At 38.8% G+C, this 18876-nt stretch overlaps 1 protein-coding gene across 7 annotated transcripts in view; it reads right to left on the reverse strand.

Moving 5' to 3' along the window:
• Positions 1-8941, reverse strand: part of runx1t1 (RUNX1 partner transcriptional co-repressor 1) — a 97103-nt gene extending 88162 nt beyond the window's left edge. For 4 of the 7 annotated variants that reach the window (XM_072256883.1, XM_072256877.1, XM_072256869.1 and 1 more), the window contains exon 1: positions 7582-8339. In XM_072256883.1, coding sequence (XP_072112984.1) covers positions 7582-7609 — 28 coding nt within the window. In that variant the 5' untranslated portion in view covers positions 7610-8339. Of the gene's footprint in view, positions 1-3931; positions 4108-7581; positions 8340-8620 lie in introns of those variants that run through there. The other 3 variants (XM_072256888.1, XM_072256886.1, XM_072256890.1) reach the window with 2 other exon arrangements.
• Between the last annotated feature and the right edge of the window lie 9935 nt (positions 8942-18876).

An 18876-nucleotide genomic window follows, 5' to 3' on the forward strand; every position in this document is an offset into this window, starting at 1 on the left:
TTGCACATTATCTCTGGGCCAATATCCTGAAGTGTGTAATTTCACCCAGAAGTGATCACTGACACCACCTTACATATATTAAATCATATTTGTGTGTGATTCATGCTTGAAAATAAGTGCTAATTCCTCCAATTTCTAGGCTATTACCTTAACATCTAATCATTTTACATTAATAGGGCTTTGCCATATGCAGCGATTTTATGTCCTTGTGTGCACAATAAAATTGCATCAGTTCAATGCATTTTGAGACAGCCTTAGAACATTGAAGATGTTATTTATAAACTATCTCCTTTTGTTACCAAAAGTCAGAGAATGATAATTATCACAGGAAGAAAGACATGTTAGATAACTTTCTTTCCCCAGGTAGAGGGTTAATTCCACAAGTCACTAATAAGGTAGATGATGTAACATCATGTAAATTGGTTTTGGAAAAAAATATATATGGATGGGGGTATAAAACATTATGGAAATGGAACAAAACGGAGGGATGGTGTAAAAGATTTCAATGCATCAACACTATGTGAAATGGGTTGTGCGCTAACAATTCTGTGATTTTAATGGCCCTGAATAAATGAAGTACCTCTTGCAGAGATGTATTTTCTGTACCACTCAAGGTATCATCAGAAAACATTCAAGACAGAATAAATTACCACTTTGTAGTTACAAATTCTAAAATATATATATTATATTCAATTGTTGCAATGATGCTGCCCTCTCTCTGATATCCAGTCACAATGCTTATGTGGTGGTCCACAGCACAATAAACAAACAGATTGGCAAACTCATTCAAGCGAAAACACATTCGCAAATTAAAAACAGCACCAATTGTCCAGGTGCCAAACTACCATAACCAAAGGAATTAATCACCAATGCCAAAGCTTTACCAAATAAAAATGATCAACAAAAAAGTGGGAAATACTGATTTTCCATTGAAGTGATCAACTTGTAGAACTTAGCACAAAAATTTAAAAACACAAGTCATAACATTAACTAAATATTGGTCTGAAAACGGAGGAAATTAAAACATCGCCATTCCAAAATACAGCAGCAGCATCAATTTTCTTACCAGCTTATGAACTGATGAAGACCATATGTTTATCTGAATTCAAGCCCAAGTTTTCTTTACTATGAAGAAGAAGCCAATCATTGTTTTTTTTAAAATAAAATGATTCCTGTGTTACTGACATTATGTAAAAAAAGATGCCAACTGAGGACTTTTTATGGCAGATGGTACTGTAATCAGTTGCACGCACAAGATATTTTTTGATTGATTCCAACCATATGCTAAAATGTACTCATTTTGTAAAAGCTTAGCTTTGCCAGAAAAGGATTTTAAAATCATCCACACTATAGTATATATAATTTAGTTCAGATGCAAATACATATTAGCTACAGTAATGCCAAATTGATTTTTTATTACAGTAATAAAATTGAAAAAAATGTCGACATTGTTACTTTTTATTCCATAAATATGAGGGAATCTAGTCACTGACTGTCTGCAGCACCGGGCGGTTAAACCATGAATACGTTTGCTTTGTGCAAATTTTTTTCTCATCTGATTTCATCTGTGAGAGACTCTCCCTGGAGGATGGGAAGAGAGAACCAATTATATCCACAGGCTGACTTCTCAAAAAAAATGAAGGCATCTGTTTCATGCCAACAACCTCCACATGCAAGAAAATATAACTTTGAAGGCATCTGCGTTCATGCTCAATAGTCACAGATCTTGGGTACCATTGTAATTGCCCAGCTGCAAACATGATTTTCTGATTTCATCTGCTGAGCGTCTGAGCATGAAGGCAATGTAGCAAACCAAGTTTTAAAATGCCTCCAGGCAACTCTACAACAATTAAACACTAAAATATTATACATTTTTTCTTTATATTGCTCCACTCTGATATATCCCACCAAACCCTCCTCCTTTCAGAATATTTTTACAAATATTTTAATTGTACCTGTACAATTACATTATTGTGCTGAGATTTTATTTAATAATTGCAATACTAATGCAAATAATGAACTCAGCAGCAAACTGCAAACGCAATATGTGAGCAAGTGCTCTAGTACTTACTGGGGTTGAGTTATTTCTTAGGGTATATTTTTTAACTAATGTATCGCCTGTTTACATTATTAACATTTTTTATCCTCCTTTACCACCTTCCATTGTAAAACCTCACAAATGTTTCTCTTTTATTCCAAATCAAAGAATTTGCCCAATATGATTAAATGTGCGATGTAAAGGTACTAAAATTTTAAATAAAGCTTGGAAATTGTGTGATATTATAAAAATTACATGATATTTGAAAGGTACAAGTTAAAATTTTGTTCTTTATTTGCAAACTCTAGAGGAGAAAGAAGTAGCTATAATGCTTGTTGAGAAAATTAGATTTCAGAGTCAGGTGCTTTTTGTCTCAGTATTGTTTGCACTAAGTCATGAAATTCAATAAAACTGTGTGAAGATACAGTAGGTGAATGTCATAAGACACATGCCACTCCAGTACTTCCATAAATCAAGAATGGAATCCATTTCAAAAGCTGGAACATGAATACACCACTCAAAAACCCAAACAAAATGCATAGTTAATCTAGGTACTAATGTTCAGACTTGATTTTCATAATTAAATACAACATTTCTAGCAGTAGTACTATCTTCTATCTTTCTTCAGCAAAAATGCTGCTACCATCTTTATAATCACTCCCATAATTATCAATAATTACTAAAAAGAAAATGTCATGCAGAGCCAAATTACTATCAAGATTCCACAGGAAATATTTTTGTCCATTTTGTAAACTCAAGCTATTTAGACCAATAAAAAGCACTTTATTTATAGGAGCTTGTACTGCAATTTCCAAAATGGAACAGATGTGGCAGTTTAGCAGAATACCTCTTCAAACTTTGCACAAATTGAAAACAGAAAACGGATTGCTCTTTCTTTTATCACATTCATTTTCAATCGACACTTTTTACCCTTGAAATAATTTGTGCATGGCTTTCATCTTAGCAGCACCTGCTGATCAAACAGAAGCTCAACAATTTCATGAAAATAATAGTCTTGAATATTCTTAAAAGTCATCCGCATACCCACAATTAGAAGGCAGATGATTTAGACCGACCAGCATTACAGCAGGCTTTAAATTTCCTTCTTTTACTGAATGATATAATATAAGAACTGATTCAAGAAGGTTTAAATTGTTACAAGGCCATGTATTTGCATCTTATGTAATGTAATACCCCTGTTTAAATAATAACTCCCTAGGAGGAATCTGCAAACATCAACTGGGTTGTCTAAGGACATAAAGGTCAGTTACAGCAATATTTGTATACAGTAACCAGTGAGATCCTAAAATATCTCACCACACACTGAGCTAGCCACGGACACAAAATACCAATATGCCCAGAAGTAAATAATGATTTCCATTGTTTCAATCTATTGACGAGTTGCAATTATACCTCAAAACAAAATACTCACACCGTGCAAAAAAAACAAATCATAAATTTTTAAAAAATCATTCTGTTGCTGATTTGAAATAATCTAACCATTTTTACATGTGCTTTATGCTATCTGAGCAATATTACCTATATTTAAACAAGCCCACACCAGTCCCTACAGCCTTACAACACAAGAGAGCGAGTGCTATCAAATGTATCCCATCAAAATAAGACAAAGGCTTTCTGCCTCTTCATTTCAAGAGCTTTATTGGTTTTTCTGTGAGAGGCAAGACTATTTTCAGACAATTTACACATAATGAAATAGCAAATCAAGTCATTACCCTGGCCATATTCTTTAGTATTCTAATGGTTATAAAGCCACATCAATAAATAATCCTTTGTTCTCCATTATCATCTCCCAGTACTTAGTTTTACACTACAGAAAGCAGTCCGAGATGGAATGCTGAACCCAATTAAAGATAACGACTCTGGTAATCTCACCTTTAGAAGTCCTGCAGAAATGGTTTAGGTGATGTCAGATACTGTCAAGACCAGGAATGATACCTAACCTTGTCAAAAGGCAGCTTTTCTTCACTGTTAATCTTTAAATGTAAATTCACTGCCAGCAAGAGGAGCAGCAGATAACAGGTTACATCTTCACTCTTAGCCTTATCGACTTATGCATCTCCTCCAAACACTGAAAGCACCTATTCATGGAGATTACCTTCTGGCAGAGTGCACACCAGCACAACGGGTTTGTATTCATTAAACACACTTCCTCGGCTTATCTAAAATAAAAGGCTCGTCATGATGGCACATTGTGTGTGAAGGAAAGGCAATGTGCATTAGAGTGATTACAATATCAGCTCAGCCCAGATGGATCCAGGAAAATAAACAGAGGGTGTGTAAGAAGTTAATTGGCAACTCAAAGGGAAAACACGGACTGAGGATTATAGAAAATGGACTCCTGGCCAACTGCAGCCTGGCAGGACACCTGTCACCTGGTGGAAAACTGCTCAAATTGTGAGAGCACATTGCCATGATGTGAGTGGAAAAGCAGAACTGTTATATAAAAAAGCTGATGAAAAGCTTGGCACCACTATGAATATGGTAGATAAAAAGGCTCTGTCACAAATCCACAACTAATCCAATAACATGGAAGCCTCATTGATATGACTATGGGCATGACAAACTAAAATAACATTTAACTTACAAAAGTGACCTTGTGAGAACATTTTTTCACCAGACAAACTACTGCCTTCATTTTTGGAGTTATAATCCAGTTTTAATAATAAGGTTCGGATGTATAGCCAAGAACAATAATTACAAGATGGAATGACTATTAATGGAAACAATAAAATTATCATTGAGTCAATATTTTGTTTTCTAAATGCTTGCAGTTCACAAATACTCGATTTCTAGAACAGCTAAAGTAATCACTGACAGCGACTGCTTATATTTCATTTCTTTAGCCTTAATCTATAATTAGTGTGGATTGACAGATGCAAGCCCTCTACACTTACAGACCACTACTGAAGTTGGACAGAGCCTTGTTCTATTTAAACACCATGTAAGTAACCCCACTCAACACTTAGTAAAACAATTACCCATTACAAATTAAATTGATGCTTTTCCAATTAAATAATCCCTGTATTCAGACCTAACCACATTAATAATAAAGTTAGGGACACTGATAATAAAATCAATATTAAAATGTACTTTAGCACCTTTGTAATTATACACACACATCCCCAATTCATTGAAATATAAAAAATAAATTTGTTGTAATTTAGAATCACTAATATCCTTACACTTAAGCAAAGTGCATTTTTATCCTTATTCTTGGATAACTTCTTGGGCTTGCATAAATTAAAGCACTTTAGATCTGCTTCACAGATTGAAGAACTGTTGAACAGATATGATTTTAAAATGTGATAAATGTCAAACAGTATTTCAACAAATATATCTCTGGATCAAATGTTATATTGCTTTGTTGTGAAGAATACTTTCAGCACTATATTCTCACTAGGGGATGCTGTTCCTTCTCCTTCCTGCAGTAAATTCGAGAACCAATTGCATTATTGTTCTTTGGACTGGCTCATAACATGCAGTATTTATAAACATCAAAATTCTATCAATCTTAGAGAGCACATTTTTAGCTCCAACAAACTAAAATCTTGTCAATATTCTGAAATATAATACAGGAAAAAAACTAGTTTCTCTCTAAAAATGAAGAAGAAACATTTCAATATAATCTTCTACCCAGCAATATCTGCTGCACAATATTAGGATTTAATTTATAAAATCATTTTTCATAAATTTAGTATATACAAGATAAAAGTCATAATCTTCTGCAATGGTAGTTGTAGATCACAACAATTTTTACAGGATAAAAGAAAGATTAGTAAAATACCATTGATGTTAAGTTAGCATTTATCTCCTATTTTTACTTTTTATATGAAGTTGAATAACTAAGTGCTATGTTATGATATGTGTTATGCCCCTCTGAAGAGTGAAATTCTTCACCCTGTTGGAATAGCAGCCATAATATGGACCATTTTAAACAATACGCACTCTTTAAACCTACTGAGGAAACAAAGCATTCCAAAAAAGTTAAGTCTGTGGAATTTTCCTGTTTCTGTCAGTATCAATTAACTACTCATCCAGAGAAACAGAAATAAACTTCACTGAAATGATTGTGGATGCAACAGGTGGGAAGACTTATTGGTTTAATGTCCTCAAAATGATTTTCAGTGTAAAGTCTATTCTAAACTAATGTGTTAAGTATGTTCTCCTATATAACATATAGGCAAATTTAAACTAAAGAAACTAATTTGAAAATAAAAATAGATCGAAATAAATATTGAAGAGTCCTGCAATGGTAATTGAATTAAACTAGTTGGAATTTCAAAAATATGTGTTCCCCTTCTCCAGATAAACTCCAGGCAGTTTCTATTGAAGCGTAAGTAGCAGCTAAGCAAATTTAATATCCATTAAGAATAACATTCGCATTAATTTGATCACAGGTTACCAAACCATAAACATAAATTGATATCCATTTCCATCTTCTGATTGTAATCATGAGAACAGGCCTCCCCAAAAAGCATGCTCTAAGTCACCTTTTATTTAACTGATAAGGCATCTTGATCACAGCACATGTGACAAGTTCCCACAAAACAAAGACCAAGCTTATAATTGAAATCCAAAGCTCAAAACAATATATTAACCTTCCATTTAACAACCGAAAGATCTCCATTAATGAACAGCATTGGGAAAACCATCAAAGTAAATCAAAAGATGAAACTGACAATTGTGACAACTCATGTTTTCAAATGCAAAATTGCAGATGCTAACTTTCTTTCAGTCTGAGCTGCTCACAACTAAAGCAGTCACTAAGAATCTTAATGAATTGGGCTTTGCATTGAATACTCTGCATTTAGAATGCATCTCTTGTAAAAGGGGAAAATACGATTTGACAGGAAAGGGTAGTAAGAACTAACTACCCTGCAACTCACTCTCCAGGTGGAGCCATTCCCCCTTGCCCCAATCCCTTATTATTATATTGCATAACTGTAGCCCAAAACAAAGGCAGATGTAATGCTTCCTAGATAATAGGATTAGGTGCTGAAAATAGATCCAACAAAAGTCTAACGCCAAGAACTTTAAACACCAGTTAATAATCAAATCCCACAAAGATCAAACAAGTTAATTGCGGTTCTTTACATATTATGCAAACCTCTGGTGAAATTTCTGAATTCCGAAATTCAAGGACTAGACACTTGTTTTGACAGAAGGATGGTAGCTGACTTAAGAGATATAATTAACCTAAAAGTGCACAACTCTGTCCAGTCTGACAACTTTCCATTGAATTAGATTTAATGTAGATCAGATCATGGTAATTTTTTTTTCATTTTGATCCCTTTCTTCAAATAACGTTTACAGTTCGATTCCACAAAGAATAGAGACATATTTTAAACCAGACTTGTACAATTTGATTCAAAAAATCAGACAAATGTCACGCCACAGAAAATCAAAATACCACGATTGCACGGTCTGGACTCGTAACTTGCAGCCTGAATGCTCCGAGAACTAAACTGACGCTAAAGAAAGAGAAAAGTACTATTCGGACAATTGTTAAGAGCCATACTTACGTTGATAAGATCCAGAGATTCCAACCATTCGTATATTTATTAAATTACAGAACTTCCAGACCTCCGCCACGAAATATACAATGAGGAAAGAATGTAAGTTTCTTCCTGTAACCAAGCAGATCCGTCCACAAGTAAAACTCAGCGCCAACTGAAGAAAAAGCTGAAAACTTCAGATCTCCCCAGCAAGAAGGACTATTGCCAACTTTAGGGAAAAGGAAAGTGGGGGGGGAAGCTGTTTGCTTTAAAACAAATATAAACGTGTTGCTTCCTTTTGATGCTAACAGCCCAGGCAGCATCGACCGTGAAGATGTCAGATCAGAAGACAAACTCCAGGCAGCCGCCCTCCATAGATGTGCACAGCCGGTAGATAGTCTTGTTAGCAGCTAGCAGTTGAAATGAGGAGTCCTATCCGCAAAGCAGCCTGGCTCTGAAACTGGTTCCTCACTCCCCAGGTGCGGGGTGGGTGGGGTTTAGCCAGGGGGAGTTGAAAGAGGTAGAGCAGACATCTGTGTCGTGAAGGAGGTCAGGAGGTCAAGAATATGTTAACAATAAACTGGTGGAGTGTCTCCTGCTCGCTCTCTCTCTCCCTCCCCTCTGCCTGAGAGCTGTGTTTGTGCGCCTTGATCCCTGGTGATGCTTTCCCAAGCCCGGCTGCCGGGAACAGAGGGAAGGTCTGCTGCTGTTGCTGCATTCGGGCTCGGCTCAAGCACTTTCCTTCTCTGCCATCTGCTCCAGCGAGAGCTCCTGGCTTTCCTCCCTGTGTCTTATCGCGATCTGCTATTAAAACGGGACTTCCAGAATCCAGCTACTCTGAGATCTGCATCATAATCCCCCTTCTGCTGGCTTATTTCCAGTCTGTTAGTTTTTTTTCATAACATTCAACTAGCTAAACGATACGAAACACAGCTGCGCCGATGCTGCATTTTCCGCTCTGATTTTTTTGCATGCAAAATACAAATGTACGATTTTAACACGTGATTTTTTCACCTCTACTTAAAATATCATTATAGGTAAAATATGCACGTTATTTACACAGTACCTCAACTATGTGGGCCAGACGAGGAATTTCTTCAAGAAGAATTCAGTGTAAAAGCTGGCACTGGTTAATTGTTGAACTGGAAGGGCGGTGGGGAGCGGGGGTGGGAGAGAGCCTGCTTTTGCCGTTAGCGCCGGCTGTGTCTGCACTCAGGATGCACCGCTCGCCCCGCCTGTCAGGGGAAGCCGCTGCCCTCGCAGATCCAGGCGTTCGGTCCCCACCTGCTGGGCTCTGCCACCTGCTCCAAACAACAGCAGCACGTTCCCCAAAACAACAGGAGAATAACACCCGTTGCTGCCAACTCTGGTCCATCTACACTACAATATAAGGAGCAGCAGTTCAGCTGAACTGCAGACTGTCTTTGGCTTAGAGCCCTATAAGTACAATTCTCCCTGTGTCATGCCGAGTCTTTACAAATATAATATCTGCTGTTGCTGATACACGTCAGTAGTGTATCCCCGAGTAGTACAGAAAATTTAAACGGAAGTGACTCTCCCCTGATACTTAATAGATGGTAGACATTGAACTAATGATGCACAATGAGAAATATCACATAATTCACATTACATTCTCTTATTCAGTTCTATTGGTTTCAAACAACTTTAACCTTTGATAAGGTTCCACATGGCAGGCTGCACTGGGAAGTTGGATGGCACGGAATCCAGAACGAGCAGGCTTACTGGATATACGTTTGGTCTGATGGTTAAAAAACACAAGGTGCTGGTGGAAGGTTGTTTCTCAGGCTGAAGGGACTATGCCTCAGGTTTCGGTGCTGGGCCCATTGTTGTTTGTCATCTACAGTACTGTGCAAAAGTCTTAGGCACATATCTATAGCTAGGGTGCCTAAGACCTTTGCACAGTGCTGTATTTATCAGCAGAGAGTGTGTTTGTAGAGCTAGCTGGAGAAAAAAATGTTGGGAATGGTGAGGGTGGAGTACCGTGGGAGGGGTTTGGGGCAGGTTGCAGAGACGGAGTGCCAGGGCGGGGAGTCATGCGGGTGCAGACACACCCAGCCTGAGACACCAGGCGAGGTCATTTGATTCCAAACAACTGGTTTATTGATCATTACAGAATGTCGCTCTGGTGCTTCCCCTTTTCCCAACCATGATCCTCTTCTCTCTGCCCCTTCCCACTCTCAGTTCACAATAGATAACCATATCGGAATCAGATTTAGCATCACTCACATATGTTATGAAATCTGTTTTCTTTTCACAGCAGCAGTACAGTCCAATACATAAAATTACTACAGGAATGTGCAGAAGTCTTAGTCACCCTAGCTATATATATATCTGGGGCTAAGGCTTTGCACAGAACTGTACATTAACAATTTGTAAAAGAAGCTATGGTTAGTAAATCTGCAGATGATACTAAAATAGGTGGAATAGTGGATAATGAGGAAGGTTATTAAAAACTACAGGGGAACCTTGATCAGCTGAGTAAGTGGGCCAAGGAATGGCAGATAGAGTTTAATGTGGATGTGTAAGCTGTGGCATTTTGGAAAGTCAAATCCACCTAGGAGTATCACAATGAATAGCAGGACCCTAAAAGACCCAGCACGACCTCCTTCTTGATCTCAGAATGCCCAAGCATATGAGTATGCCCACACTAATTTCAGTATTTCCCATATCCTTCTCCTTGTTGAATATGAACACAAAATACTTATGAGTATCTCGCCCACATCCTCTGACTCTAAACATGGTTTTCACCTTTATCCCCCCCCCTTTCACCTTCTCCCTAGTTATCCTTTTGCTTTTAATGTGAATATAAAATGCATTGGGATTCTTCATAATCCTCCTTGCAAAGGACATTTTATGGCCTATGTTGTACTTCCTATACCTCTGTTTGATCTCTTTCCTGTTATCACTATATTCTTCAAAGGCCATGTCTGATTTTAACTTCATAAACTTTATGTAGGAACACAGGGCATAGAACAAAAAACACTACATGGCAGGAACAGGCCCTTCAGGCCACAATGTTGTGTCAAACCAAATAAATTAGAAATCAAATGACTTACTAAACTAATGTCTTCTGCCTATACAGTATCCACATGCCTCCATTTTCCTTACATTCATTTGCTTATCTGAATGTCCCTTAAAAGTCTCTAATGTATCTGCTTCTACCTCCACCACAGGCAGCAAATTTCTGGCACCCACCACTCTCTGTGTAAAATCTTACCCCTCATATCTCCTTTCAAATTACCCCTTTCATCTTAAATGCGTCTCCATTTGCTTCCTTTTTCTTTTTGACCACATTCATAACTTTGTTTGTCATCCAAAGTTTCCTTTCTTTGCCTTCTTTGTTCTTCCTCTTTACTAAAACATGCCACTCCTGAGCTCTGATCAGCTGATCTTTGAACAACTTCCACATGCCAGGTGTTGACTTGGTAATAACAATTAACTCCCCCTGGCTTCTGCCTCAAAATGTCATTATTTGCCCTTTCCTACCAGGTCCAGATTTATTCATATTCATAGCTATCTTGAAACTTAAGAAGTTGTGATCTCTATTCCCAAAATGTTCTCTGACTAAACGGCCAGTCTCTTGCTCAAGCCCATTTCCCAAAACCATGTCCAGTATAGTTCCTCCTCTAAATGGATGACCTATATACTGTTTCAAGAAATGCTTTTGAATGCACTGAAGAAATTCTGCCCTATCTAAGTCTTGTGCACCAAGGAAATTCCAGTCAAGATTGGGGATGTTAAAGTCACCCACTTGAACTACCCTGTTGGATTTATATCTTTGTATAATCTGTTAATATATATGTTCCCCTATCTCCTGGTGGCTATTGGGAGGCCTTTCATATTAGCCCACCAGAGTGTTTGCATCTTTCCTATTTTGAGCTCTATACCTGTTGCTTCAGTGGATGAGCCCTCCAGTATATCCCCTCTGAATGCAGCTGTAACAGTCTTCCTGATTACTAATGCAACTCATCTATCTCTTACCTACCTCTTTATCTTGTTAAAAACATCGAAACCCAAGAGCATTGAGCTGCCAGTCCTGTTCCTCTCGCAACTTAGAGTCTGTAATGGCCACAGCAGCATAATTCTATATATCAATCCAGGGTCTAAGTTCATCTGCTTTCCCCATTATACTCCTTGCATTAAAATAAATACACATCATGTTCATGAATCTGACCATCCTTCCTTCCAGACTTGCTTGTCATAGCATTGACCTTCTCCTCCAAGCCTCCACTAGTTGCCTTGCTCCCCTGGTTCCTGTCCCTTACCACTCCAGGTTAAAATCTCACAAGTAGTTCTAAATCACACAACCTTGATCTGAAAGTAGATTGACAATCCTTCATAGTTGTTTGGTCCTTAAATTGTACTCCTTGTGAACAGAACTGTGGAAGTACTTTCACCAAGAGGATTGCCAATTACAAAGTTTGGAGGGTGATCGATTGAAGCTGAGGTATATATCACCTCTCTCACAGAAGATAGTGAATCTTGAGTTATGTACCCTAGAGGATTGTGTGGTCTGGCTCTTTGGAGATATTTAAAATGGAAATCAATATATTTTTTGAAAGATAAGAGAATTGAGGACCATTGGAGACCTGACTCAGGGAGGAGAAGAAACCTGGAGTAATGATTACATTGAATGGTGAAGTAGGTGGTGAGCTTTGTGGCCTACTCCTATTTCTATTTTCTTGTTTTTTTTGCTCTTGTTATGAGCTTACAACTAATTTCTCAAGATTAATTAAGGTTTATACATCCTATGCTTGCTTAGTTGATACACATATCTCATAAAAGGATAAAAAATACATTTTTTAATAAATGAGAAATGCTATATAATGGTCATTTTATGAATCAGGTAAACATGGCATTCTAATTATGTAATTGAATATTTTTCTGAGAAAGATAAATATTTCAATCAACCAAAGACCTGTGAAATGTTAGAAAACTTAAAGGTATGGAGAATTGACTAATATTCGAGAATGAGTTTTCTGTTGTAGAATAAGATAGAGTTAAACTGTAGGCACATTCATAATGCACTTCCGATCTTGCCACACCAAGAATACAGTGAACCTTTGTCCCTTTGGCAAATAAGAGATATTATAAAATACAGTATGTAACAATAGTAATGTGACCAGATTACTTGCCAATGTAACCACGGAACAGGAAGATCTCAGGTTCTTTCCCTGTTTGTTCTGTTAATTTATTGTAAACAGAAGAATGGAACAGATTATTGTCACTCAATGTCCAATGGTATCCGGAAGCATAAATATTAATTTATTTTTCTAGTCTTTGTTGATTGTTACAGAAGAGTTTATATGGTGGGTATTTTGAAGTACTACTTTAAAGTGTTCATAGAGTATTTCAGCTCTCATATCCTGAATGCATGTCAAGGCTGAATCTCAATCCTGAATACTTTCAACAGTATTTAAAATATTTAAAATCTAGCACAGAAATGAAGGGGTAAATACAGGACAGATCAGCAGGAAAAATTTGCCCTGTTTTTAACGTAGTGCAGTGGGGTTCTTAGAATACCCCAGGGACCCTTATTATTTATTTTGTTTGCAGGTCCATCTTCTGTGAAAACTCAGGCATGTTTCCCTGATGTTTCCTATGCTATTGCATAGTGCTTTTTTTTTCAGTGTTTTGCATATACAAAAGAATGAAGCACAATTAGAACAATTTTGTGATGAATTGTGCCATTCTAGAAATTCACATGACACTTCTGGTTGGGAATTTGATCTGGCAAGTTTCACATTTGACATGCATGAAATGATGCAACTTGCTTTCTTAGAATGCTGCCTGAGAAATTAGGTCTGGTTGTGCTGAGGTGAACCAGCTGTTGGACAGTCTCAGAACAACAACATTACTGATCCCCTTCTATCTTAGTCATTTAACATTTTTTATTGGTGAACCAAGCAGATGACTGCCACAATGATTCAATCATGAAAAGCATTCATGTCAATTTTTGTGCAATGATATAACGTTCTTCCTTACTTTGGTTTGGCTCGAGATAATGAACATTAAACTCTGTCTGGAAATTTTGGAGGCTGTTGCATCCCAGCTGTCTACAAGTCAGGGCAGCACGATATGGAAAGCAACCTGTTGCCCCTGTGGCAGGTTCCACCTCTCCATGCAACTAGTGCATTGAAAGGAATGGCAGAGGCAGATGCAGTTTGGTACCAGCAGCGTTGCAGGAGCTGCCAGTCAGCACTGAACTCAAAGTAGGCCTGCCTTAGGAACACCAGTTCCAGATTTTTCCTTGGGGTTTACTCCCGAAGTTGATATAGTCACAAGGCAGTGAGGGTTTGAGATCTCCTCGACGAGCTGCCAACCACAGCTGATGAGTCCCCATCTGCCCAAAGTAACTAAGCCACACGTGAAGGTCAGGAACTGGACTTGGTTGAAAGAGGCTATTTGAGATTCATGCTATTGGGAGCACTTAATAGGTCGTGAGAGCTTATCCTCAGTACCACCCCCTGACTATAACAACCTTATGGAACCAATTATAAAATAATAATGAAATTATTTTTAAACTTACTATATAAACTTACAGTTCTGTTCTTTCCATAGAATCTTAAGTTCTAAAAAATAGCATTGAAAGATATCTGATCTTATCAGAAAATATTAATATCTGAATGTTAAATAAACAACAAAATTAATGGTGATAAAGAACAGGAAGTCTTCTGCATAAGATCTAGAATCAGTAAGTTATTTAGCCTATTAGGCCTAGTGAAAGAGGTAAACCTTAACATATTGATTCTCCATGACATTATACAATGTTTGGAATATATTTTTCCTTATCATTTCTCTGATACTTTTATGCATTGATCTTCTTTGCCTATCCTTTCCTTTCACATCTCCCTCTTTAAGTCTCTCCACTGTCTTCTGCACCTTTCTGTGTCCTTTCTTAGAAAGTATTCTGTCCTATCAAATTCCTTTCTCTTCAGCCCCTTATCTTTCTCGCCTATCATCTTCTATCAGCTATCCTCCTTTCCCTCCCCCCACTTCTTTATTCTGGTGTCTTCCCCCTTCCATTCCAGTCCAGAAAAGGGTCCTGGCTTGAAACGTTGCCTGTTTGTTCATTTCTATGGATGCTGCCTGACTTGCTGAGCTCTTCTCGCATCTTGTGTGTTTTGCTTTGGGTTGATAACACTGGATTTGTAATATTAATAATGACAGAGTACAGAGCTGGAGAGGTAAACACGTATCTCTCTCTCTCTCTCTCTCTATCTCTGAGTGTGAGTGTGAGTGTGAAAAAAAACCTGGAGTTTATCACTTATAACTGTGGTGTGTCACTGTGTTAGAGTAGCATAGCTGCTGAGGATGTATCATAGTTCGGGGACTACTATTTTGATTTGGTGGGGGCTGTTGCATGTATACTTGTTCAGGAGACCACTGAAGGCAGAGCATTTGTAAAAGTGTGTTGGTGTGCACAAGAGAAATCCTTCACTCAAAGCCTAGAATGGGCAGCAGTACAGGAATACTTAGCGTTCCACACAGTAGGAAATATAGCAGGTCTTACTGGTTCAGTGGCACAAAGTGGAGAGCTGGTAGAATGCATATGCCCATATTTTAAGTACGTACTCTTTTTATTTTTTTTCCTTCAATTGTCTTCATGGAGATGAATGGGATAGGACCAAACATCTGGTTGCTTTCTGGGTAGCTACCACAGGAATGGCCAAAGAGAACAATAATGAAGTAAGATTTGGGAACCCCAGCCTGGGACGACAACTAGAGGGAATGTGCCAGCCAGCAGAAAAGCTTCTAACCCACACTACCTGTTGGTATGGTACCAAAAGAAACAACAGGAACAGAATCCGGATAATTTCGGCAAACAACCGCAAACTTCTCACGCCAGGGGAGAAATAGTGCATTTTGTCTGAGCTACCCTCACTTAGTCATCTGTGGGAACACAGAAATTTGGTGTGAGTTAAAGAAAACAATTGAAATTCACCAGATGCACCCTCTCGAGTTGCATGTTTTGGTTAAAGTTCAAATTTTAAAACCTTGAGATTCATGGTCTTGCCGGCATACTCAATAAATCCATAGAGTAATAACCATAACAGAATCAATGGAAGAGCACAACAACTTGGGCATAAAACTAGTGTGCAAAAGCAAACTGTGCAAATACAAAAAAATGGTAATAATAATTAAAAATAAGCAATAAATATTGAGAACATGAGATGAAGAGTCTTTGAAAGTGAATCCATAGGTTGTGAGAACATTTCAATCATGAGCAAGTGAAGTTGAATGAAGCTATCCCCTTTGTTTCCAAGAGCCTGATGGTTGAAGGGTAATAACTTCCTGAAAATGGTAGTGTGAACCCTAAGGCTCCTGTACCTTCTTCCTACTGGCTGTAGTGAGAAGAGAGCAAGTCCTGGGTGTTGGGGTTCCCTGATGATAGATGCTGCTTTCCAAGAACAGTGTTTTGTGTGGATGTGCTCAATGGTGGGGAGGGCTTTACCTGTGATGGACTGGACTGTATCCATTACTTTTTGTAGAATCTTCTGTTCAAGGGCATTGATGTTTCCATTCCAGGTTGTGATGCAGCCAATCGATATACTCTCCACTAAACATCTATAAATGTTCATCAAAGTTTCAAATGTCATGCCAAAACTTTGCAAACTTACATGCTGGATCCTGGACATGCCCTCCAAAATAATAACACCGAGGAATTTAAAGTCGCTGACCTTCTCCGCCTCTGATCCTCTGATGAGGACTGGCTCATGGACCTCTGGTTTACTTCTCCTGAAGTCAATAATCAGCTCCTTGGTCTTGCTGACATTAGGTAAGCAATTGTTGTTGTGGCACCACTCAACCAGATTTTCAATCTCTTCTATATGCTGATTTTGCCACCACCTTTGATTCGGCCTATGACAGTGGTGTCGTCAGCTATCTTGGATATGGCATTGGAGCTGTGCTTTGCCACACAATTCATAAGTGTAAAGTGAGTAGAGCAGAGGTCTAAGCATACAGCCCTGTGGTGCACCTGTGCTAATGGAGATTGTGGAGGAGATGTTGTTCACAGTCCGAACTGACTGGGGTCTGCATGTGAAGAAATCAAGGATCCAATGAACGAGTAAGTATTGAGGCCGAAATTTTGGAGCTTACTGATTAGCTTTGTGGATTTGATGGTTTTGAATGCTGAGCTGTAGTCGATAAAGAGCATCCCAATGTATGCATCTTTACTGTCCAGATGTTCTAGGGTTGAGTGAAGAACCAATGAAATAGCATCTGCTGTGGACCTGTTGTTCTGGTAAGCAGATTGGAATGGATCCAAGTCGCTTCTCAGGCAGGAGTTGAACTGTTTCATCACCAACTTCTCAAAACACTTCATCACTCTGGATGTAAACACTACTAGGTGATAATCATTCAGGAACGTTAGCACGTTCTTCTTAGACACTGGTATAATTGAAGCCTGCTTGGGACAGGTGGGTACCTTTATCTACCAAAGCGAGAGATTAAAGATTTCAGTGAACACTCCAGCCAGTTGATCAGCACAGGTTTTTAGTACCTGACCAGGTACCACATCTGGGCTGGCTGCTTTCTGTGGGTTCACCCTCCTGAAGGCTGAGAGCACATTGGCCTCTGAACGGAAATCGCAGGATCGGGGACTGTGGGAGTTCATGATGGTTCCTCCATGTTTCTTATGGTCAAAGTAAGAATAAGCAGCATTGAGCTCATCTGGATGCTAAACCCTGTTGTGGCCTATATCACTTGATTTAACTTTATAAGAGGTGATAGTTTTCAAGCTCGGCCACAACTGTTGAGCATCCTTCATTGATTTTAGATTAGTCTGGAATTGCCAATTTCCAGAAATTGTGCCTGGATCTCTTGTAACTTTCTTGGTCACCAGATGTGAATGCCTCTGATCTGGCCCTCAGCAGATTACGGATTTGGTGATTCATCCAGAGCTTCTGGTTGGGGAGGCGCTGAATGATTTTGCGCGAACACACTCATCTACAATTGTTTTAACAAAGTCCGTGACAACCATGGCATATTCATGCAGATCCGCAGATGAGTCCTTGAACATGGCCTAGTCCACCAGCTCGAAACAGTCCCATAGCCACTCCTTTACCTCCTGCGACCTCGTTTTTGTTGTCATAATCTCTGGAGCTTTTCTCTGCATCCACTGCCTGTGTGCAGGTAAGAAAAGGACAGCCAAGTGATTCAATTTACTGATTTAAAAGCAAGATTCCTGAGAGGTATGTGTGACAGTATGGCCCAAGCTGAGTGGAATGGTACATGGACAACTGGTGGGAATGTCTGTAATGAGGAAAGATATTGCAACTTCAAGAGTGAGATAAGACAAAGACTGGGGGTAGATAGGAGAATTAGGGGAATGATGATGTCAGTTGGCCAGAGAAACGATGAGACAGTCATAGATTATGTGCAACAAAAGTATTGGGCTTTGAGGTTTACTCAAGAATGGATAATCCGGGGTGGAACAATCTGAACTTCAATAAAATGCTCGAGGAAGGAGTAAACTAGCTCATCAGGAGGACATGGACTTGAGAAGGGAAATAGGGTCCCCATCTAATCTGTAATAGTGTCATGGTGAGGAGGTAAAAGGAGAGGAAAGAGAGGTCACTAGATGACTGCTGTACAGGTAGCCACTGTGAAGATACATGGAGTTTCTTTTATGTGGCGCTGACAGGGGATTGTCACGCCCGACCTAAGAGAGCAAAGGAAATGGTTGGAAGCAATGTGGAAAGAGGGAGAAAGGTCTGTTAGAGCAGCAAGTTTATGTTCTGCTCTGGTTTCTATCACTAAGGTGGGTGGAAACCAGAAAACAACATAAACCTCCTACCCCATTATCACTCCCTCTGCCTCGTGGTAAAGGGTAAAAGCAGACTCCAGGTCAGAAAAATGGATGGTGACAGCCCCGTCATAGTACAGATGACCTACAGTTGTGTACAATAGCATTGTTTGGTAGCCAGTATGAAGCATGTTGGTGAATGCAGGTGCATTAGTACAGATAACTGTCCTACACATCAATTACTGTAAAGACTATTTACATAATGAGTATAGGAGGGAAAGTAATGACACCCAGATACTGAAGATCGGAGAACTCCACCTTGCAGTATATTCCTAGGTCTGCCTTGAAAATGAGGGTTCTATTCTAGGAAAAGGTAAACTCAGGGAGACACTAGTGACTGCAAATGCTGCAATCTGGATCAGCAAAAACCTGCTGGAGGATCTCAGTGAGTTGATTGGCAGCTGCAAAGGAATTGTCAATGTTTCAGTTCAAGACCCCACATCAGAGAGGCAGGAGGTGTCATAAACTAAAGGAAGAGAAAAATTACTTAG

This window comes from Mobula birostris, chromosome 1 (assembly GCF_030028105.1).
Source record: "Mobula birostris isolate sMobBir1 chromosome 1, sMobBir1.hap1, whole genome shotgun sequence".
In the NCBI taxonomy this organism is placed as follows: domain Eukaryota; kingdom Metazoa; phylum Chordata; class Chondrichthyes; order Myliobatiformes; family Myliobatidae; genus Mobula; species Mobula birostris.